The sequence below is a fragment of the Pseudochaenichthys georgianus genome, chromosome 13, assembly GCF_902827115.2.
Source record: "Pseudochaenichthys georgianus chromosome 13, fPseGeo1.2, whole genome shotgun sequence".
In the NCBI taxonomy this organism is placed as follows: Eukaryota; Metazoa; Chordata; class Actinopteri; order Perciformes; family Channichthyidae; genus Pseudochaenichthys; species Pseudochaenichthys georgianus.
Genome location: NC_047515.1, coordinates 41,516,415 through 41,539,508, shown reverse-complemented (window position 1 = coordinate 41,539,508; position 23,094 = coordinate 41,516,415). Strand labels below are relative to the sequence as shown.

Sequence of the window (23,094 nt, the reverse complement as noted above, 5' to 3'; positions counted from 1 at the left end):
TATGTATAACTAGTGTAGCTTGTTCCAGAGGTAGATAAAATAGCTAAGTGTGTTAGGTCTAACTCTTGTGTTCCGCTCACCGGTCCGTCTCAGCGGGCGGAGCTGCAGGGTTTCTGCTTCACGTTGCATTCCACTATTTTACTGTCTTTTTCGGACACCTTAAAATACTGCCACACCGGTGAAGCCATTTTGGCGAGCTTGTTTTGCCGCGCACAGAGAAAAGTGTCATGTATTTTACGTCATGCGATCGGCTCTCGCGATCGGCATGTTTAGAGAGCACCGATCGATCGGTAGAGAGTGAGTATCGGCCGATCTCGATCGGTGACCAATCGATCGGAGCATCCCTAGTAATTACATGTCAAACATACCCGCATTCTGCATTGAGGCTAAAAGCTATTTTCACACAGCCATAAATGGAGATTTTGCAATGCATATTTATTGTATTTGTAAACCTACTTCGCAATAAACTTAATTCTGGGTCAAAACGTATAACTCCAAACGTACATCTTCTAGGAAAAGAATAAGAAATATATTTGCAAAAAGCAAACCCTTGTCTCATACCCTATCTATGGTAAGGCCCAGGTGGCCCAACAAATAACCTTACAATAAAAGATCTAGTAGTTCCTCTCCTTTAACCGCGCCCTTTCTTCTTCTTGCAGAAGTGATCCGCACCCGGCTACGGGAGGAGGGCACCAAGTATAACTCCTTCTTCCAGACTTTAAGAACAGTGCCCAGAGAGGAGGGGTACCGCGCGCTGTACCGCGGCCTCACCACCCACCTGGTGCGACAGATCCCCAACACGGCCATCGTCATCTCCACCTACGAGCTGGTGGTCTACCTCCTGAACGGTTAAAGCCTCTCCCCCTCCCATACCTAGTACTCATAACCCTGCCCCTGATCGGAGACGAAAGTTGACTGCACCCCCGCCTGAAGAGGACGGAGACGGTGATCTTTACCACTGACACAGGGCGGGGGGTCAAAATACTAACCAAAGGGTCTGTCACGAGGAGGGGGATCCAGGCGGTCCTCATTGGTTCGGGGGTTTATCTAAAGAAATGGTTGTCCAATTGTTTTATTTTGATTCCATTCTGTTCTCCCTTCAGTCGTGCTTCTGGAAGACAGCTTGTTCTGCTTCTAACAATACTAATAATGTAAAAAGAAGTAATTCCAATCCTTACTACCTAGCGGATTTAACACCACCCCTTCTAGCAGCAATTCAGTTCTTTTAAACATTAGTATTGTGCAGTGTTCCCCTGCGGTCATCAGAGAGTAGAAGACTGGAGACTGAGTTAAAGTACCTGACAGGTGGCTCTCAAGTTGGCGAAGGAGAAACCTGTGCCTAAGGCTTGTTGAGGGCAGACAGAGAGCGGGAGACGTGCCTCGTGTGAAGATTTGGTAGAGTCGTACACTGGTTCTGTGATTACAGGTCGTCAGCATCTGAAATAATCTCATCCTCCCGCCTCATAACGCCGGAGTCGACGTGCATTTACAGCTCTACACGAAATAGCTTCATCTTGATTATTTATGGGAATGAAAGTCTCAAATTCAGCGTGTTTGTGTTATCCCGGTGTAGAAGAAGAGAAACGTCTAATGTTAAACGGAGGGTCTAAAGTCCCCAAATTCAACTACTGAAATCAGAGACATGAGGATGCGCTTCATTAAAGCCAAGGAAGTAAAACACTGACCCATGTTGTGATGAAAAATAAGTTCTAACAAAATGTAATGTCGATATAAAAAGTGATTATGTTGCATTTGGCTCCCCAGAAGTGGCACAGTGCAAAAGGAGGAGAGCTGTTCTGTTGGTCGTTTCCTTCCCTCAAACAACGAGGTGTTGTTCTTACAGCACTGTCAACATCTTTCTCTACAATCCTCATCTCATATTCCCTCACGTAGTTCTACAGGCGAGGGACAATCCTCTTCAGTTTACTCTGGAAACGTGTTGTGCTTGTGAGTGGAGGAAGTGGCCAGGAAAATGCGTCATGAGCGCACACTAATTTACCGTGTATACAAAAGAAAGAAGAAGACTTGCCGTTTGTTCATTTCCCCCCATTGTTATTTAAGAAACATGTGAACTGCATTACTACCAATTTAAAACGTCAGTGTTGTGTACTTTGTCATGACATGGAAAGATACTTGCTTTCTTGTTTTTTATTTTTAACAGTATTCTGCTGTCCCAACATCTATCCTAGTACCTTTCCTAAGTGATCACATGACGCGAGAAGCTAGCCTGCATTTCCAGCACAGCAGCATGGCTTAGCACACGATGCTAACCCTTCAACAGCTGCAGCGCACTATCCAAACACTTCCTGCTTAATATGTCCGTCACAGTGTGGTGAAATATGCAGATCATTTTGTCGCGAGGCCGCCATTGTGCTTCAGATTACAGAAAACTGCTTCGGTGTGTGTGTTCACCCCCCCCCCCCATGCTTCTCTCCACTGGAAATATAGATCTTTCATTTGAAGACTTTTCAGTTTTAAGGCACGCGTGAAAGATGCGTTAGATTAGCCTCATTGTGCAAATCTTATCAGAGATGTTTGACACTGTGCCACGAACACACACTAAAATATAAACAGGACGCAGATATTTGATTTCACTCATCAGGTTAAATGGTCAATTCGCTCTCATTCACAAAAATATTGAGTGCCTGTTTGGCTAAATCTCTTTCACTTGTATTAGTGTGTGTGTGTGTGTGTTTCTGATGCATCGTTACCTGCATCATGATTTATGTTGCACCTGTTTGCATTGTGTGCCAGTAAGTGTGTATGTGTGTTTGCTCAAATGACAATCGTATGTCATTCTGTCGTGTCTTGTCGTGTAAATGAGACAATGGGAGTATGTATGCGTTCAGAAGAATAGCAGCAAACAGTGTTTTTATCTTTTTAAAAGAAATCGTTGCCTTTTCCTGACGCCCTTCTTTCTCTCCGTGTTGTCTTCGATGAGCCGTCTGTGCGTGTGGCTCGGCCTATGCATTCTGTCGTACCTGTTTTTGTAAAACAAAAAGCCAATAAAAAGTGCAAATATAAGAAAATATGTGTGTCATTTCATTGTAATTTAGTGCTTCATATCAGTTTTTCACAGTCTGCTTAATCCTCAAATTAAACTTCTCAAATCAGTGAAATGTCTAACTCATTTTCTCACATTTAAGGCATGTGTGTTGCTCTTGCACTACAACTAAATGTCATTAATAATCTTGTATATGATCCGCATTTAAGGAAATTCATTAGTTTATAGTTTGCTCAATGTGCAGTATTGCCGTTAAGATTCAGACAATATTATATAATATATGTATTGTGAGGAGTAGTTTATGTTTTTGCTGCTTATTTTTAAAACACTGTTTGAATTGGAACCTTTTTTTTGTAACTTTATTTTAATTTTCCGGTTTTTTGAAGAAGAAAAAAACACAGACCGTATTGCAGATAAAAGTATACTTCAGGACAATGGTGGATTTTGCATACAATACATCAAAGTAACATACATAGCACAACCCTCTATTTAAGCTAGAGGGAACAGATGACAAATACAACAAAGATAAATCAAAATAAAACTTGAATTGGAACCTTTAAAAATTGTGTTACCATGGAAACACCAGTGCATCTTGCAAACCTGACCCACGTGAGGTCCATCAACCCGGCACGAGTTATTTAGCGCGTTCACACCGGAGTACTTTTACCTGTACTTTTCCCGTTTAGTTCCGTTAGTGCCTGGAATTTTGCGTTGACACCAAAAAGAATACTTAGTTCCGATAACTTTTACCCCCATGTTTAGTGCCTGATATACCCCTTTCAGGCTTTTCCCCTTCCAGCTCCGTGCTAGAGCTTTTCCGTGCTGCGTCATTGCGTCATCGTTTTGCGTCATGACGTAACCGTTTGCGTGCCTGCTTCATAAAGCCAAACCGCGCGGAAACACCCCACATCGAAAACAACAACAATGGCCGATTTTATTGAAGCGCTACTCGTTTTGCTCTGTCAAAACTAAATGGAACGACTTTACAGTCGTTACTTGTTACATTCAAGACTTCTTTACAATCATCATCATCATCGACGACGATTCGGTAGGAGAAAGAAGGTAAATATACGTCCTATTCGATGGGGTTAGAGCTAGCTGTTGTTAGCCTCTGCGCCAAGCTCAAAATACCCAGCTTTGCAGCATTAATTACTAGGGTATAACCAGTGTTGGGTGTACAACAAACGCGTTACGAAATTAACGGAGTTACAGTAATATATTACTTTATTCTATAACGAAGTAATGTAACGCATTAATAATGAAATATGGGTAATATATTACCCGTTACAATGCCCAGTAACGCAGTTGCAACAACACATTTGCCAACGCTTATTCCTCGGGTCCATCAATCCAGGGCCGTATTCACCATATACATTGGGGACACATCCCCCCCAATATTCAGATACACTCAAAAGCCCCCCCCCCCCAATAAATAGCAAAAAAATAAATAAATTGCTATTCTATGACTTCTTTATTTTGGTTATTTGTATACTTCAGGGTTCGTACGGGTGCTTGAAATGCTTGAAATTTGACGTGGTGTTTTCAAGGTTGGGAAAGTGCTTGAATTTTGGGAATGGTGCTTGAAAATGTAAATGCTTTACTTTTACAATAAATTGCTGTCTGACTGAATAGTTCGCTTTTTAGATTAAAAGAAAAGCATTGCTTCGCTTCTCCATAAAACCGCTCCGCTCCGACCTTCCCGCGCTATGCGCGCGACCTGCAAGTGTTTTTGTTACGTGACCTGGGCATTCTGATGAGAGATAGATGTGTGCCAGGAGGTTGCCGTTTCAACGAGCGTTGGCTAACAGAAGACAAATACAAGCCATGGCTAAGACGAGGGTCAAGCCCACGAGTAGCCTCCTGCAAAGTTTTCAAAAATAACGATGCGAGAGTCTGCGCTGACGAGCCACATGAAAGGTACGCCGGAGAAGAGCATTTTAGATTAGGCTAACGTTGCATGTTACGTTTGTTTAAGCTAACGTTAGCTAGCTGAATAGCGAACTCGATTGAGGGATAATAATAATTGCAGGGGACAAACATTTCAGAGGAGCGTACCTATATTAATATGTGCGTTACAGTTGCCATCGTGTGGTGTTCAGAGGATGAAGCTCTCACGGCATTTCATGTTCTAGTCACGAAATATAATCTATTGATTCGACACAGAGCGATTTTGAAAGCAATATATTTCTACTGGTAGTATGTTTCGTGCCTAAACCAAATGTGACTTGATCTATCGAAATCAGTCACATTGACCCGAAGACACATTTTCGTTTGTATTACTGGTCTGGGGGAAGCTCGCGAGTGTGTTTGTGTGTTTTTGCGTTTGTGTACCGGGGAAACACTCACAAGAAACACCGGCTGTTGCTATGCCTGCTGTGACGTTACATTAGTCCGTTCTCTGCTTGTAATCATGCCGAAGCTTCAAAGTTGTATTTATCATCTGAATTTGCCGAAACAAGTTTAATATTCTGAAAGCCAAGACTTTGTTGATTTGAAAACAGATGAAAACAAACTGTCTTTTATATAAAATTGAAGTATTATACAAGTAAAACTACATTTTGCTTTAATCCCATGTACTTGTAGAATGAACACAGTCTTCCTTTGAAGATGTATAAGTCAGGTGTCTTGAGTAGTCAGCATTACCTACAAATCATTGTACACATTTGTAAATATTATTTTCCACTTGTTACCATTGTGAGTCTATTTTTATGCAGCTCTGCATGATTTTGTGGCTACAATTCAGACTAATACACTACCAGAGGTGGAATAAGTACTCAGATATTGTAGTAAAAGTAGAAGTACTCATATCTTGTACTTGAGTAAAAGTAGAAGCACCAGAGTGTAGGAATACTCTGTTTCAGTAAAAGTCCTGCATTCAAAATGTTCCTCAAGTAAAAGTAGAAAAGTATTCTCATCAAAATATAGTTAAAGACAGTAAAAGTAGTCGTTGTGCAGATTGGTCCATTTCAGAATAATATATATGATATGTTTTATAATGATTGATCATGAAAGTGTTCTCAAAGCTGGTGAAGGTGCAGCTAGTCTGAAGTACTTTGTAGACTGCAGGGTAGCTGGTGGATTTACTCCAGGTGGAACCAAAGTCTGATTCAACACTTGATTATATTTCACATCATTCATCCACATCTGTGAAGGAACTAAAGGGATTAAATACATGTGGTGGAGGAAAAGTACACAATTTACCTCTGACTTGTGTTTACTGCCAACCTAAAAGTACCTCAAAAATAGTGATCAATAATGTATTGAAAAGGCTGATTGTTTTTGGCTGATTGTTTTGTATTGGCTCAGGGGAGGCCTAGTCTACGTACAGATCACTAATTTTGAAATATTAAACTTAGTTTTCTTTTCTTTAATTTTTCATCCTCATGTAGAATGCTATCATGAAACACACATGTGGTTGTTTATAGCATAAAGAACATCTGATTTAATATGAGGTAGGGAAATAATCATTTGAGTATGTGTAGTGCTGCGTACCGGTACGCCGAACCGGTACTGGACTTGTAAAAAGTTTCGGTTCAAGTCCGGTTAAAACCGGAACGTCAGGAACCGGTACTTGTACTCGCAAAAAAAAACTAGCACTTACGTATATTCTGGTGTCTGTGGTTATTTAAACTAGGGGTGCAACAACTAATCGACTTAATCGATTAAAATCGATTACCAAATTAGTTGCCAACTAATTCAGTCATCGATTCGTTGGTGACGTCATCACGTGTGTTTTACGCGCCGTTAAGCTACAACGTTATCGGTACTGGGGACATTTAAAAAATATATGTCATGTATTATTGATACAAAAACATTATATCGCAGTCTTAGTGTGGCCAGCTCGTTTCGAATATGCAAAAAGACAAACAAATGCGTCTGTGATGTATTTTCGATCAGACGAGATCTCTCTCCCTGGTCTGTGGTGGAGGGGGCGGGGCCGTTTACACACACGCGGCTGCTACATGCAGCAACACACTGCGGAGATGGCGGAGAGAACGCCGCTCCGAGGTGTTGTTAAACTTTACCCGTCTCGATGCTCGTTGCCAAAAGCGCAATAAGAGTTCAGCATGTCAGGGCGGTAACACGAGCAATTTGTCTAAACATGTATCAAAAGTGCTCCACATCCAGACGGAGGAATGCACCGGGTTGGACTGTCTCTCTAGCAGCTCTGTAGCCCCGCCCACGAGTATCGTTTCCACGTCAGGTGTTCTGTCTGCTAGCAGCAACACACGGAGTTAACTACATTATACAAACATGGGTTAATGATTAGAGGAAACTGAGTTATTTAGTTTGTTAAAGTTTCAGCTCTTCTGTTTACAGTTCTGTCATCACATTATTTATTATTTGCTAAAACACTGTTGTTTCTTTTGATGTGAAATATAAATATTATTTATTTAATTTAAATGAAAAGCCATGTTCATTTTGTAAACAATTTGTTTAGTTAATTTAATAATATGTATTTTTTAATCAAGTATTCATCTTTATTGTCTTCATTGTTAGTTTCCACATGCCTAAAACAACCTCAAGCTAAATCTAAAAGTTGATGGCTAAATAAGAGCGCTTGAGAAATTGTGCAAGGCGTAATAGTCCGAATAGTCGATTAATCGTTTCATTAATCGATAGATTAATCGACTATCAAATTAGTCGTTTGTTGCAGCCCTAATTTAAACATTCCCTGATGAACGTTATTCAGCGTCAATACATGAGTGCTAATCCCAGTGTGCTCAGTGTACAACATCACATGTCATTTCACCTTCGATTCATGGTTTGAAAACGGAGCATTTCGCCACATGCTAATGCTAACCGGACGTGAAGAATTTTCAGAATAAAAGTATTAAGTTAATAGTGTGAACTTCCGTTTTTTCAGAATAAAACTGATTTAAATTAAATAGTGTATTTAATTCAAAATTAGGCCATATCAACATTGATTTTAATTTCTAACAGTATGTATGTACATCACTATGTATGTAGTATGTACTGTATAATGTACACATGTAGAGTTGTAGAAAATACATGGTGTACAGACAGTACAGTACACTCACAGTGTAGCCTATACTGTATAGTAGGTGTGTAACAGTGTAATGCGTATAGTCTACTCTACACTCTACCTTTCAGCAAAGTTTTAGGGATTTAGGCTCAGTCAGCTCAGGGACTGTTTGGTTACTTTAATTTGGTAAATGAAATAAATGTTTGAACTTTGTAGTAGTTCACTGTAGTTGCTGTCATAAGTCATTTGTAGACTAAGTGGCAAAAAGTGTTATTTTTACATTTGTACTTTGTAGAGAAATGTGGACACAAGTTAGATGGGAGCACAATAAACCTGATGAGTTTGAATTTGAGTTGATTATGAGTTAATTTTCAATGAATAATTAGCTCACAATAAGTTCACTTTAGTCACACAACTTGACACAAGCCATGGGTTCAGGTCCGGACTTATAAGTCCGGACCTGAACCTGAACCTCTGGACTTGAGTCCGGACCTGAACCTGAATGTGAGTCCAGGTACGCAGCACTAAGTATGTGTATATAAATATGTAATTTACAACAGCTGTAAGATGCTTGAAAAGCTGGAAAATGCTTGAAAAGTGCTTGAATTTGACTTTGGAAAAGGTGTAAGAACCCTGATACTTGAAAATCTATATTTTCTGTTATTGTGAACTTCACCAAAATGATATTTCTTTTCATATGTAAATTGGTTCCTTATTTTGTACCTGGGGGTGTATTTCGCTGTTACACATCTGAGTCAACCTTCAGTTAGCTTGATGCTCCAAGCAGGTCAGTCATGTTTTAATTTGCCCTCCATCAGTTCTGGTATCTTTTCTAGTTAGCCCTAAAGTAATCTATATTATTTTATTTCGTAATGGTAATGTTAATGAACCCTCCGGTTTAGCTTCTTTGTGTGAGTAACTTGTAGTTCTGATGTTAAAACCGAACTTCTCAGGAATAGTAGCTAACTAGCTGTGGGCTAGCTGGTTTCAGTTGTTAGCCAGGGTTTGGCGGGCTAGTGTCAGCTATGTGGAAAATGACGGTGTCGTTTTGGATGTAATCCAATAGATATTTATTCATATGGATTATTTCTATTTTACTTTGTAATTTGTAGGGTGTGGAAAGATTTAAAACTGTGATGTGTGACACCTATGGAATACCAAAGGTGCCAGAATTAATTAAATAATAAATACTCTACAATTATTATGAAATAGTATTTCATAATCGTGAGAAGCATTTAAAAGATACTCACACGCAGGAGGTTTGCAGTGTGCATCATAACTTGTGCTGGATTTAGAACGCTCAGAATTGCTAATAAACATGTTTAATTATCTTATATCCAGCGCTGCTGACCCGTATTCATCACGTCAGCAACTGCAGATCGCCGAGGTCAAGATGTAAGCATGAGCAAGAGGAAGGGTGGCAGTGACATTAGACAGTTTTTTGGGCAGCCTCAGAAAAGAAAAAAAGTAAGTTAAGAGCAGTGAGAAAGTGAGTCAGATAGCTTGTTTACTGATAATATTTCTTCCATGTTCACTCTGGTGTGTTCAGAGTAAAGAGAGAGAGAATGTGAGCATGGCGACCAGACAGGGAGAGTGTGCGCTGGTGACATGGAGGTAAGTCAGAAAGGAGCTATATTGATGCTTAAGACAGAATAATGACAACATAGCAGTCTAATGTTAATGTACAGGCTCCTGTGTCCCCCCCATATGTATAATGTGTATCAACAGTCTTTCTAGTCAATAGTTTACTGATATTTCTTCCATGTTCACTCTGGTGTGTTCAGAGTAAAGAGAGAGAGGGAGAGGGAGAATGTGAGCATGACGACCAGACAGGGAGAGTGTGCGCTGGTGACATGGAGGTAAGCCAGAAAGGAGCTATATTGATGGTTAAGACAGAATAATGACAACATAGCAGTCTAATGTTAAAGGGGACCTATCGTGCAAAATGCACCTTTGTATGTCTTTTAAACATGAATATGTGTCCCCGGTGCGTCAGGGAACTCACCAAGAGTCAGAAAACACAACCCTCTCTATTTTCCTCCGTGCCCAAATCTAAAAAAAAGGAGCTGCAACGGATCTGAACAAAACGGATCCAGATTGAGCACCGTCAGGACCTCAGGACGGTGGCGCTACGGCTATTGGGCCAACTCCACCAATCAGGAGGAGACAGCCACGTGCTTTGCCGTTCTAAAGCGCTGGAGAAGCTGTAGAAGCTGTAGTACATTTAAAAGGCCAAAAGATGGTGCTGTTCTCACTGAATCCAAAATGTCAGGCTCAGTGTTAATTTGAGCGAAATGAGGAATGGCTAAAATGCATGATCTGTTTGGTATTTTGAAAAAAAAAAGTATAAATATGCCTTATGGTCATACACTATATTATTCAAATATAGCATGATAGGTCCACTTTAATGTACAGACTCCTGTGTCCCCCCATATGTATAATGTGTATCAACAGTCTTTCTAGTCAATAGTTCTTTGCCCAAATCATCCAAATGTGAAAGTCATACCCAGTCACACCCTATCAAATAGAATACTCTACTTTCAGGAGAAGTGGTTTGAAGATCATACATGGCTCCATTACAGCCCCTCTGTAAAAGGGGTCCTCTGTTTCTATTGTGCTAAATACTTTGCAGCACTAAGCTTGCGTCAAAAGCAGATTCAGCGTTTGTCAAGACTGGTTTTAACAATTGGAAGAAGGCACTGGAGAAATGTAGTGTGCAGCCAGTGTCACACATTAGCTGTGATGACTAGGATTCAGGAGCCAGATTGATGCTTTTAACTTCAACATTTAAAAACAAATCTTCCCGGGGGAGCATGCCTCCGGACCCCCCTAGAGGAGGTTAGGTCCCCCGCCCGCCCACACCCCCCGTCAAATTGTCCCACCCACATTGAGGATGCTTCCTACACCCATGCCTGAGACACAGTTTCGTGACTATTGTTGTGTTTTGCCCCCACGGGCAGGGGCATGGGGTTTAACAGGTTTGAAAGTATCCAATGTGTTAGTGATTTTTTATGTATTTTCCTTTAGAATGGCAGGAAATTAGTATTCAAATTTGTATTGAATTTTTGGTCCCCCCCCAATGTTGACCCCATGAATACGGCCCTGCATCAATCCCTGCCGTCAAATCTTTTTAACATACACAGCGAAAAGATTGTTCGGCTCTGGTTTTGTGTTTCTGCAGTCTCCCTTGCTCAGCCGATTATGTTTGGCTGCTGTTTAGCTCCTAGCCTCTGCCGCCCTGCCATTAGCAAAACGAGCTCACCGTCGTGCTCTGCTATCCGTGGAATCCCCGTTCCGGAATCATTGTTTTTTAAGTAATCACACAGCTGTTTTGCGACCGCTTTCTCAAGAATTTCAGAGGAACGGAAGATTAGAAATGGGTCTATAGTTGGCTAAAACCTCTGGATCGAGGTTGTGCTTTTTAAGAAGCGGTTTTATCACTGCTACTTTGAATGATTGTGGAACATAGCCTCATAATAAAGACATATTCATAATATTTAATAAAGAAGTGCTAATTAATGGAAAAAAGTCCTTCAACAGCTTAGTTGGAATTGGGTCTAACATGCACGTTGATGGTTTAGAAGAGAGAATCATTGAATTTAATTGTTCCAGGTTTATGGCTGAAAAGCATTCTAGTTTACTATCTAGTGTAATATTAGAACTTACGTTTCTGGGAGCTGTTGATAACACTATACTGGTCAAAGGCAAGAGGTCATTAATTTTGTTTCTAAGAGTAACAATTTTATCGTTAAAAAAGCACATCAACTCATTACTACTGAGTTCTATGGGAATAGAAGGCTCAATCGAGCTGTGGCTCTCTGTCAGCCTGGCTACAGTGCTGAAAAGAAATCTTGCATTATTCTTATTCTCATCTATTAATGAGTAGTAGGCTGCTCTTGCTTTACGCAGTGCTTTCTTATATTCATTGAGAGTAATATGCCAAATTAAACGAGATTCTTCAAGTTTAGTGGAACGCCATATCCTTTCAAGTTGTCTCGACTTTTGCTTTATTTTGCGGGTTTCGGCATTATGCCATGGAGCTAATCTATGTTGTTTTATTTTCTTCTTTTTCAAAGGAGCAACAGAGTCTAATTTTATTCGCAGCGCATCGGTAGCACTATAAACAACATGATTAATTTGGGGTGGTGTACATTTTGTATAAGTTTCCTCCCTTACATGCTATCGAGTTAAGTATTGGTGGAATCTCTTCCTTAAATTTGGCTATAGCACTAACAGATAGGTTTCTGCTGCAGGAGCTTTTGACTAATGCTTTGTAGTCTAGTAACAGTACTTCAAAAGTTACTAAGAAATGGTCGGATAAAGCAGGATTATGCGGTTCGACTAATAGTGTGATTATGGACGGACTAATGACCTCCAGCATGTGTCCCTGACATGGACACCTCCATAACCTTGCACACCGTGAGTCCCCGGGCCCCCTGACTTAAGCACTCCCCCACGGACTAAACCCAGATGATCACACCCTACAGAACCTCATGCCCCTGCCAACACTTAAAGGTGGTGGATTTTGTGGTGCTTTTCTGTCAGCCCATCAGCATCCATATTCGGCCTTCTTCACGGCACCACCACCCCCCTTCTGTGGAGGATATTCTCATGCTCCTGGTAAACCTTTAAATAGTCTGATACTACCAGGGCTCATCACTGCACTTTACAAGCCAGAAATAATGTTTAAATGGTCGGGAAAAGTGTTTTTAAACGTCTGGAAGAGAGTTTTAGCCTGTCATTTTGCACAATATCATTTAACATCGAACCTCTCCTGGAAATGCACAGAATATGTCCATTTCCAGGAGAGGTTCAATGTTAAATCATATCGTGCAAAATGACAGACTAAAACCCAGGAATAAGTGTTTGAAAGGCGGGGTAAACTTTGTTTAAATAGTCTGATACCTGGCACTGTATCAACCCCTGGGAATCTTCAAGGTTATATAAATGTTTTTTAATTTATTTAATGATCACACTATTTTTTACAAAAACAGTATACATAATATGCATAATAAACATAATAAAAAAATATGATTAGCGGGGGCCCAGGGGCCATATTAGCCGTCTAACTTGTACGGTGCACCGGGGAAAAAAGGTTGAGTCCACGGCCCCTACCCCAACATCAGGAGTATCAACCGGCCCTGAAGAAGAGGTATCGCTGCTCTCCGCCCCTGAGCCCTCTTCGGAGGTATCTGACGGCGGTAGAACTCCTTCCGATGATGCTGCTGCTGCAGCTGCTGCCGCCACCCTGAACATGGAGCGGATCTTCAATTGCGTAGAACCGGTCTGCAGTGCTTACGTCGTGACACATAAACCTGGCGAGAATCGACCTGCTTTCTGGATCTTGGTGATGCTTGATTTTGTCAGCCAGGGCAGTGCGCAGGATTGTGAAGGTGACTGCTGTTTCTAGCCCAGCATCAGCCCAAGCCCTCTTCAAGTGAGCGTTCAGGTTCTTGGAGGCATGCTTCCCCGTTGTGAAAAGGAAGAATTCATTCTGAGGACCCGACAAGCCCTCTTTTATCCCCATCCACCACATAACCCAGCTAAACTCCTTTACTGTAAGCACCAGCTGTGCTTCGCCAAATGTCTTGGCAGTCTTGTGATCCTGCACATGGATGATGTAGCCCTCAGCAGTGCCCCATCTGTCCGCCTCCAAGACCTCAGTGTTGGTCATGTTTGCGTACACACCTAGACGGTGGCCATACAGGAGGCTCCAATGGAGGGTTAGATAGCCATATAGCAGGTACTGGGTGATTGAGGTCGGATTGCAAGCCATCAGGTCAAGGAGATTAGGGATGCGCTTCTCAACGGCCGCCATAGCGACGAGAGAGCCTGGCTCGGCAGACGATCCAGCTTGTTCCTCTTCACCTTAAACTGGTGGACAGTGACAGACTTTTTCAAGTCGTTCATGTTGGCTTTCACCTCTGATGATGTGGGTCATATCAGACTGGGTGAGCCTGCACCCCCGGAGCTTTGACTCAGACAAGTACCTCAGGAAATGGTTCACATTCTTCAGGAACAACAGCGATGTTGTGACTGCCCGGCCCGACTTTTTCGTGTGTTTTAGGAACAGCCAATCTGACAGCCGGTTAACACCATGGGCCATGAATACGAGGAAGTTCTTTATCCGGCTGACCTTGGACAGACAATTTTTTGTCGGTGTGACACCCTCACAATGATCCCTGTATGTCTGAATGTCGCAGCCGACTAAGGCCGCTATGCAACAGTGGAGGATTAGAGAAACTAATGTTTGCCTGGCACTCCGTGGGTGGGTGGAACTTCCACCCCGCTGCGGAACCTGTGGTGGGACCCCTGAGTCAGACGGTTCGTCTTGGAAAAGCTTCATATCGGTCGGCCCGGTAGGTAAGAGAAACGCAGCACACCCTCCCGGCCATCAGAGTCGAACCCGCAGTTCGGAGGAATCGACAGCCAGAGCACTGGCACGTGGACCAGGGGAGAAGACCCTCCGATGGCGGGTCACGTTTGCCATTCGATCAGTGAGGTCAGAAGAGAATAACCCGCAGTTCGGAGGAACCGACCGCCAGAGCACCGGCACGAGGCCGGGCCGGCAGAGGCCCTCCGATGGCGGGTTGCGTTTGCCATTCGATCAGTGAGGTGAGAGGAAAATAACGCAGCAAAAATGGACAAAATCCGTTAATGTACGGTCGAGTTGGGTGGGGGGGGGGGAGAACAGTGCAGTGCCCCGGTAGAAGGAACCGGGTGAAACGGGCCAAAACAGAAATAAAAATAAAAAGAACCAGATAAAAGGGGTGAAAATGTAAAAAAGTATCCGAAAATAGTGCCTCATAACCCGGGTAGAATCCCCTGTCAAGTCCCATGTCATTCCTCCAGAGTCAGAAAAACTCTAAGTTAACTTTTGGGAGAACCAGAGAAAAGGGGTGAAAATGGAGAAATTGTATCCCAAAATAGTGTCTCATAATTCCCTGACAACTCCCCTTGCATTCCTCCAGAGACCAGTTCAAAAACTTAAAGTTTGGTAAGAACCATGCTGGGGGGTCTCCATGCAACAATTGTATCCGAGCCAAAGCACTCATGGAGCGGATGCATTCCTCCATGATGTGAAGTCCTCTCAAAAACCGGGTTTCCGATTTCGTGCAGATGGTAGCTTGAAAAACATGAATGCATTTTTTTGACTGAGGAGGGGAGGTCTCGATTCCCCTCTCCGTTGTAAAATGCAACGGGGGAGTGCAAAAGTGTCCGGGGCTTCGCCCCGAAGACTTGAGCTTTTTGGAGACCCATCCTCTGCTGGCACTTTTTAGAGAATTTTTTTTAACTTCATTTTTGATTATTCTAAAATATAATTGACCGTTTTCTTTACTTTTTCTGCTTTCCACGGGTGGGGGCGCATGGCAGGCCGCCTATGAGCTCCCAAATTCGGCCTGGAACCTCCGGGAATTGTGGGCTAAGCTCCATAAACTGACAAAGTCACCCAGAAATGTCACTTTTATAGCCACAGATCTCCTTTCAGCGCATGGCTCTTGTACCCAGACTGCACCCAGGGAACAGGCTACTTCACAGCACTTTACAAGCCAGGAAAAGTGATTGAATCCTGGGTATACATGTTTTAAATAGTCTGACACCTCCATCACCACATTTTACAAGCCAGGGAAGGTGCCTGAATCCTGGGTAAACATTGTTTAATTGTGGAAGTATTTTTAAATGTGTGAAACAGTGTTTTGTCACTTTCAAAACTCTCCCGTCATTGACCAGAGAAATTGAGTCGATGTTGTATTCAATCTGACCGTTAATATTCCAGTTAGACGAAGTACGTACAATGACCGGAGTGATCCCATGTTAATTTTGTCCCAAAACCGGAGCATTCCCTCACCCTACTGTTTATTTGTAGATATCTCCTAAAGTGTGAAATGTAGGCCTGTTATATATATTTTTGAGCGATATATATTATACACACCGTTCTGCTTTCTGCACTGACCTCAGCAGCTGTGCTCACTGTAAACATCGCATCACAATGAAAGCAGTTGTATGATAGATAGCCTAACATCCAGAAGAGATGTGATTTAGTGAGTAAACAAACGGTAAAGTGCAGAAAGTTTGATGCACATTTGATCATCTTAAATAACTTATAATCACAACGGAAACAACACTGTTGGCTGAAATCGACTCCGGAGAATACATCAGTGTAGGGCTGCACGATTTTGGAAAAAAATCTAATTGCGATTTTTCTGACAAATATTGCGATTGCGATTCGAATTGCGATATTTGTTTTTAAGTGACCCAACGGAAGTTTATTGTAAAATGCGGCCATATCTCCGGCTAGAAAGGTCGTATCAACGTGCTCCCGTCTCTAGCACCCCCGCAGCCCGAGCTACGAGTGAAAAAAACTAAACTTACATGAAACTTCCGTTGGGTTGCTTTAAAGTCAAGCTTTAGTTTAAGATTCACCCTGTGATAGAAACATGTGATGGAGCATTACTAACCTGACCCAGATGGTTCACCAAACCATCTAAAGCTCCATTGGAAGCCATTTGGAAAGGGCAGGCACTTTCAGAAGCACTTGGCAGGTGATTGGATCAAGCTGTCTATCACCTTCTATCATTGGCTACTTCTGATTGATTAACAATGGCTGGTACATGTTAGGGATGCCAGTGATTATTCGAATATTCGTTACAGTCTCCATAATCGAATATTATTTTTAAAAATCGATTTTATTTATATATTTTTTTATTATTATTTATGTATTTTTTTATTTTTCTGGCTTGGTTTCAACTAAAATATAGACTAATGCTAATAATAGTAATAGTATTAATAATTGTAAATGGCCACACCACCAGTTTGTTTTACTGTAAACTTGGAGGAAGCCTGCGTGCAGAGCAGACTGCTGCTGAAGCACGCTGCACCCCCCCCACCCCCCCCCCCTCTCCCTCACACGTGCGACTAAAGATGAACAAAGCGGCAGGTAAAAAGAGTTCCTCCTCGTGGAACTACTTCGAACTTACAAGTCCAAAGGAAGTTAAATGCAAGCTCTGCGAAAAGTTAATGTTGGTACGCAAATGCGCGTTTCTTCAAATGACCCGGTGCTCTTTTTTTGGCGGAGGTGCGCATGCTATCATGATAATATATAATAATAATTCAAGTACATCCTTTCAAACGGCTTGTCACATCCTCATGTAAATGGCAATTTATCGAGGTCAGAAAAGTTATCGAGTTCATTTTTATTTATCGTACGATAAGTCAAGTATTTGCTTATCGCGACAGGCCTATGCACACAATAAAACAGTGGAAACAAACATGTGTTTGACTTTCATTAGTGAATGAAACGTTGTGCCCTTTATAGTCTGTGTCCAATATCGTGTATTTGTATATATTGTATATTAGGGATGCACGATATTGGTTTTTTGAAACCGATAACTTCCTGCTTCTCAAGACCGATACCGATAACCGATAATAATATAATATATATATATATATATTAAATGTACCTGTAGTTTTTGCACACCTGGTGGTAAAAAAAAAGACTAGTAGTGAGCAAATGACATGAGCATTACTACTATGAACAAAACTAACCCTGGGGTCGTCTCAAAAGCCTCGTCGATAGGTAAAAGCCCCGGTGCCTTTGCAGCTGGCTTTGGATTGGTCGCTAGTTTAGCAGCGCAGGCGTCTTCGTACGCTTTTAACACACCATCGTAGCGATGGTGATGTTTCAGGCGACTGATCAGGTTGGAAGTATTATAGCTCGTTGTCTTTTTCCCTCCTCGTGGAACTTCTGCATTGCATCTGTTAATACAAATAGCACGCGAACTATCTAACTCTGAAACTTTGAAATAGTCCCATACTACCGACGACATGTTTGTTTACTGTCCTGGCTTCACGGCCGCACGCCATTTACGTCACAGCCAGGCATGAGTTAGGGAGTGCTGGATTTGTGAAAAACTCCCCTCTTCCTAAACCACTAATACCACAGTACTGGCAAAACGGGGGGAGCCGAGGGAAAAACAAGCGCCCCTCATCCCAATCCACCCACACCGCAGTACTTTTTTCTTTTTTTACCCAAAAAATATATTGTATATTATCGGGGCTATTGATACTTGTATCGGGTTTATCGGGATGACGTCATAATTCCTAATATCGGACCGATAATTATCGGGCCGATAATTATCGTGCACCATTATTGTATATAGATGCTAAGGTCCCGCTACTGATACGATAGCAGTAATTTAGTGCGCATATGTGTAATTAAACCCATGATATCAAAATCTCACTCCAGCCAGGTACCCAAAGTTGGCAACCCTGATTTATATTTGTAATATATAGCTTTACCTCATTTTAAAGCTGCATTTATTTATAAAATGCACAAACTAAAGCACAATAACATATGTCTATATTATGTGCAAGTGTCTAACTGGAGTGACTCCATCTCTCTTTGAGCTTTGTGGTAGTGATTGTTTTGTCAAATGAATGGTCTCAAGGTTAACATTTAGAAAAACACAAAATGTTTATTTTAATTCCTGTAGTTGGCTAATAAGTAATATGGTAATCTCTGTTATTGCAGATGGCTGAACTTCAGGTAGACGATAACACAAGCAGCAGAATGACTTCATCAGCAGAGGTAAGTTACTTTAACTTTTAAAAGTGAGAATCCTGGTTAAATAATTATTCATATTTGAGTGAAAACAATGACATTCTGTTTTAAAGTTTAGCCGTCTAGAGTCCTGTTGATTTAAGTTTTCAGAATTGTTTACATGGTTGCATTTGAGTCTAAACAATGAAGAATTTAAAAAGCATTCGTTATACTGAGTGAATCATATTGGTTGCTAGGAAACATCTGGCAAAATCAATCAAAAATGTAAACAGGAAGTCACCTGTAGCAAATAGTAAGTGCTAAAGCTACAGTAGCATATACGAGGAGATGGTAACATCTGATCATTCACATTTACTCAGAGGTGGGAGAAGTACTCAGGTCTTGTACTTGAGTAAAAGTGGAAGCAGGGCTCAACATTATAAATGGCCTGCTGGCCCGGAAGCACTATTCCGGGCCAGCATAACGTACTTTCCACTTGCCCGCTCGGGCCACTAAATATATTTCTTTAAAAAAAATGTCCTGTGGTATTGGTATTTTGACTAGCAATTTAGTTAAATTGTTTTGTTTATCAACGCTACAACATAGCGTTCCTTGAGTCGGTTGTCGTTGTTGGGGGAAAAGCAAACAGCTGTTTGCTGCGGAGTGCAGCGCGAGTAGGCTCCCGTGAGCGGGAGCACGCTCCTTCACTACAGATTATTGCGCCACCTAACCATTCGCCAAAATGTTTTTAATACCAGCGGTAGCCGGGCAAAAAACAATCTTCAAATAAAAGAAAGTCACCGGAGGAGTTAAAGGAGAGTGACAGGGAGTATGAGAAGAAGAGGGAGAGAAAGTTTCAGCCAGCTTGATCGATGGTTCTAGTGGTGCAGTGCCGCGTCCTAAAACCCTTTTATAATCTATCGATTAGATTTATGATTCGAAAATTATAAAGTAGGGTAGACATGTGGAGATTATCCGGCTGAACAAAACGTGCATTTATCAAACAGGTTTGTTTTCCACAGACTTTATTTCCAGCTATTTTCCAAAACCCTGTGGAGAAATCCCATGGCTTTTTGTCGAGGGAACCAACAGCTTACTTCCTGGTTTTATGACGAGTCACTGGACTTCTCAATATGATGGCCATATAAACAAGGTCTTCTGTCGGCTCTGTACATCAATGCCGACCTATGCTGACAAGTAAGTGAAGAGTAGACAATATAAAGGTATTGGCGAAATGTCCCAGCAGTTTAGGATAATGAAGGCTCTAATCTACTCTACATTTCTAACTCCTAATGACAGGAAGGCAGAAAGTGCATTATACAAATAATTATACTTATAATAATAGCAGAAATGTTTTAACAATGACCACAATATCATTATTTTAATAAACCAAATATGAACAATTGAGGAAAATGAGGAAGAACTGATGATTCAAATGTTGTAGTACAAGTAGTAACGTAGTTAGTGCATAAATTACTATTGCAACAAATGTGTTAATTTTCTTCATCATTAGTCGATTTTTTTTTGGTGGAGGAATGCTCCGGGCCAGTGGTTACAATGGTGGGGCCAGTGATAATACAAGTCCACCGGCCCGGAGGGCCAGTGGCATTTTACCCTTAATGTCTACCCCTGAGAAGTACTCAGATCTTGTACTTGAGTAAAAGTAGAAGTACCAGAGTGTAGGAATACTCTGTTACAGTAAAAGTCCTGCATTCAATATGTTCCTCAAGTAAAAGTAGAAAAGTATTCTCATCAAAATATAGTGAAAGACAGTAAAAGTAGTCATTGTGCAGATTGGTCCATTTCAGAATAATATATATGTTATGTTTTATAATGATTGATCATGAAAGTGTTCTCAAAGCTGGTGAAGGTGCAGCTAGTCTGAAGTACTTTGTAGACTGCAGGGTAGCTGGTGGATTTACTCCAGGTGGAGTCTGATTCAACACTTGGTTATATTTCACATCATTCATCCACATCTGTGAAGTAACTGAAGGTATTAAATACATGTAGTGGAGGAAAAGTACACAATTTACCTCTGAACTGTAGTGGAGTAGAAGTACACAGTATCATAAAATGGAAATACTCAAGTCAAGTAAAAGCACCTCCAAATTGTACTTAAGTACAGTACCTGAGTAAATGTACTTCCTACCTCTGAATTTACTGATATAATGTGATCATTTAATTTTCATTATTGTCAAATTCACGGTGTAGATATTTTAATAGCTAGTGATACCTGGAATACTATAACTAATTTATAAAACAATGAAACAAGTTTGTGTGCTTCAACCCTTTTAGTTTTTTGTATTTAGCTATACATAACTCTAACCTTATAACCAGGGGTGCACATCACTTTTTTGCCCTGGTTCTCAAAGGAGCACCTGGAGATGTTGCTTGGTGCTCATCCTTAAAATGAAATAAACTGTAACTTTTGAGGGGGTCATTACTTTATTTGCCAGACACACGGCACTGAACACACGTGCAGAGGTGAACACAGAACACACGTGCAGAGGTGAACACAAGACAACATTAGCACGACCAGTAATCCTACAAGCTGTCATCACTACCCTCCTCACTGTTCTCCTCACTGTCTTCCTCTCTGTCAGACATGGTAGCTGATGATGTAGGCCTACTACTTTCTCTCTGGTTGAGTCTGTGATTAGCTGCTTGCATCCACAAGTCAACAGCTGGGTTTGGGTTGAAAGTCTCTGTTGTCATCTTAGAAAAGTGGATGTAATGAAATAAGTATGTGAACATAACTTCTTTTCAATTTACACACGGCATCTATTGCACGTCTGTCCGTCCTGGGAGAGGGATCCCTCCTCTGTTGCTCTCCCTGAGGTTTCTCCCATTTTTCCCTTTAAACTTGGTTTTCTCCGGAAGTTTTTCCTTGTACGATGTGAGGGTCTAAGGACAGAGGGTCTAAGGACAGAGGGTCTAAGGACAGAGGGTGTCATATTGTCATACTGATATTCTGTACACACTGTGAAGACCACTGAGACAAATGTAACATTTGTGATATTGGACTATATAAATAAACATTGATTGATAACCAATAACCTACCATAGCCAATAACAAATTAATGTAACTTATTTTATTTATGTTGTTCATTCATATCTTATTTTACCGTAACATTTATTTATGCATTTTTTTTTCTCCAGTTTTAAAGGATATTTTTGGTTACTGTCCTATAGTATACATTGGAATGATTTCAAACCTGTTTATCCCAATAATTATAAAAGAGTGCCTTGGAAATATGTGTTTACATAAATTGTGACCCAACCGTTTGAACTTAGACTAAAGTTAACTATCTAAACACTCAGAGTCCTTACCTCACTGAGCTGTAGTTATCAGCCTCTCGGTCTGACTGGAGAGGACTATAGTATCTAGCACCAGATTCTAATAACAACAGCGCCGGGACCGGTGCACTCTCCCTCACTCACTCACATTTTGGCTGTGAGCTGCGGGCGCCAGATAAGCCAACATCCCCCATTTTCATCACTTACAGCGCCCATCGTACAGGGCAAATGAAACGTGTAACCGGGGTGTAAAGGGTGTTACATTTACTTAATTGTGAATATCGTTACATCAAGGTCAAAAATTAAGATGAGCACCAACGGTCAAAAATGTTTTTTCCCTCCCAAAAATGTTTTTTCCCTCCCAGAGCGCAGTGCCTCCCCAGATCTGGCGCCCTAGGCGAACATCTATTACGCCAGTGCTACGGGCCGGCTCTGAGTTCATATCATAGGTTCATATGCAACTCGCAAATATATTTCTCTCTTTTCTCTCTTCTCTCTTTTCTCTCTTCTCTCTTTTCTCTCTTCTCTCTCTCCCTCTCTCTCAATGTTGGTACGCAAATGCGCCTTTTTTCAAATGACATGGTGCTCTTTTTTTGGCGGAGGTGCACCTGCGCACCAGTTATGTGCAGCCCTGCTTATAACAGATAAAGTATGCAATATTCCATCATGATATTGGTTGAAAAAAACACATTTAGATTTAGCATGTTTTGAATAATATTTAAAAACATTTTGTTTGTGAGAGCCAACCCCTTTGTATTCATTTAAAAATAACAACAAATCATTCTGAATGAATCAACCAATCAGTACGTCTTTGTGCAGAAGTTGTAACAAGTTAAAGGGTATTTATACTTATTCCTTTATTCAGCGGTATTTTAGGCTACAACGAGTCAGAATGCATTCTCGGGTTTCATTAAAAACCTTACTTTACTTTTGTCACGTTCATTTTTAACTTTCATCAAGACATTCATGTGTCCTCTAATACAGTGTTTTTCGAAGTGTGGGCCCGACCCCCCGGGGGGCCGCCAGGGGGGTCACGCAAAGTTTGAGGGAAAGAGGGATTCTTTTTTTTTTCTTTTTAGATGTTATTAATAACTGCATATCTATCAATCTATGTGTCCTTTGATGCCAATCTTTTAATATTTGTTGTTTTTGAATCACACGACTGCCCTTCAAGCCAATCAGAATCGAGCTGCCGCTATTGAGAGTGAAACTGAGTATCTGCTCAGCTTTTGGAGCAAGTGAATGTTTCGCTCTGCAGCTGGATGA

At 41.2% G+C, this 23,094-nt stretch overlaps 2 protein-coding genes across 2 annotated transcripts in view; both read left to right on the top strand.

Annotated features, from left to right (window-relative positions):
• Window positions 1-1,737, top strand: part of LOC117457340 (solute carrier family 25 member 36-A-like) — a 39,239-nt gene extending 37,502 nt beyond the window's left edge. Inside the window, exon 7 of the mRNA XM_034097365.2 lies at window positions 660-1,737. Coding sequence (XP_033953256.1) covers window positions 660-853 — 194 coding nt within the window. The 3' untranslated portion in view covers window positions 854-1,737. The remainder of the gene's footprint in view (window positions 1-659) is intronic.
• A 1,867-nt stretch (window positions 1,738-3,604) lies between these two features.
• The window catches only part of LOC117457818 (zinc finger protein 721-like), a 41,181-nt gene continuing 21,691 nt past the window's right edge, over window positions 3,605-23,094 (top strand). The window contains exons 1-2 of the mRNA XM_071205178.1: window positions 3,605-4,066; window positions 18,523-18,579. Coding sequence (XP_071061279.1) covers window positions 3,977-4,066; window positions 18,523-18,579 — 147 coding nt within the window. The 5' untranslated portion in view covers window positions 3,605-3,976. The remainder of the gene's footprint in view (window positions 4,067-18,522; window positions 18,580-23,094) is intronic.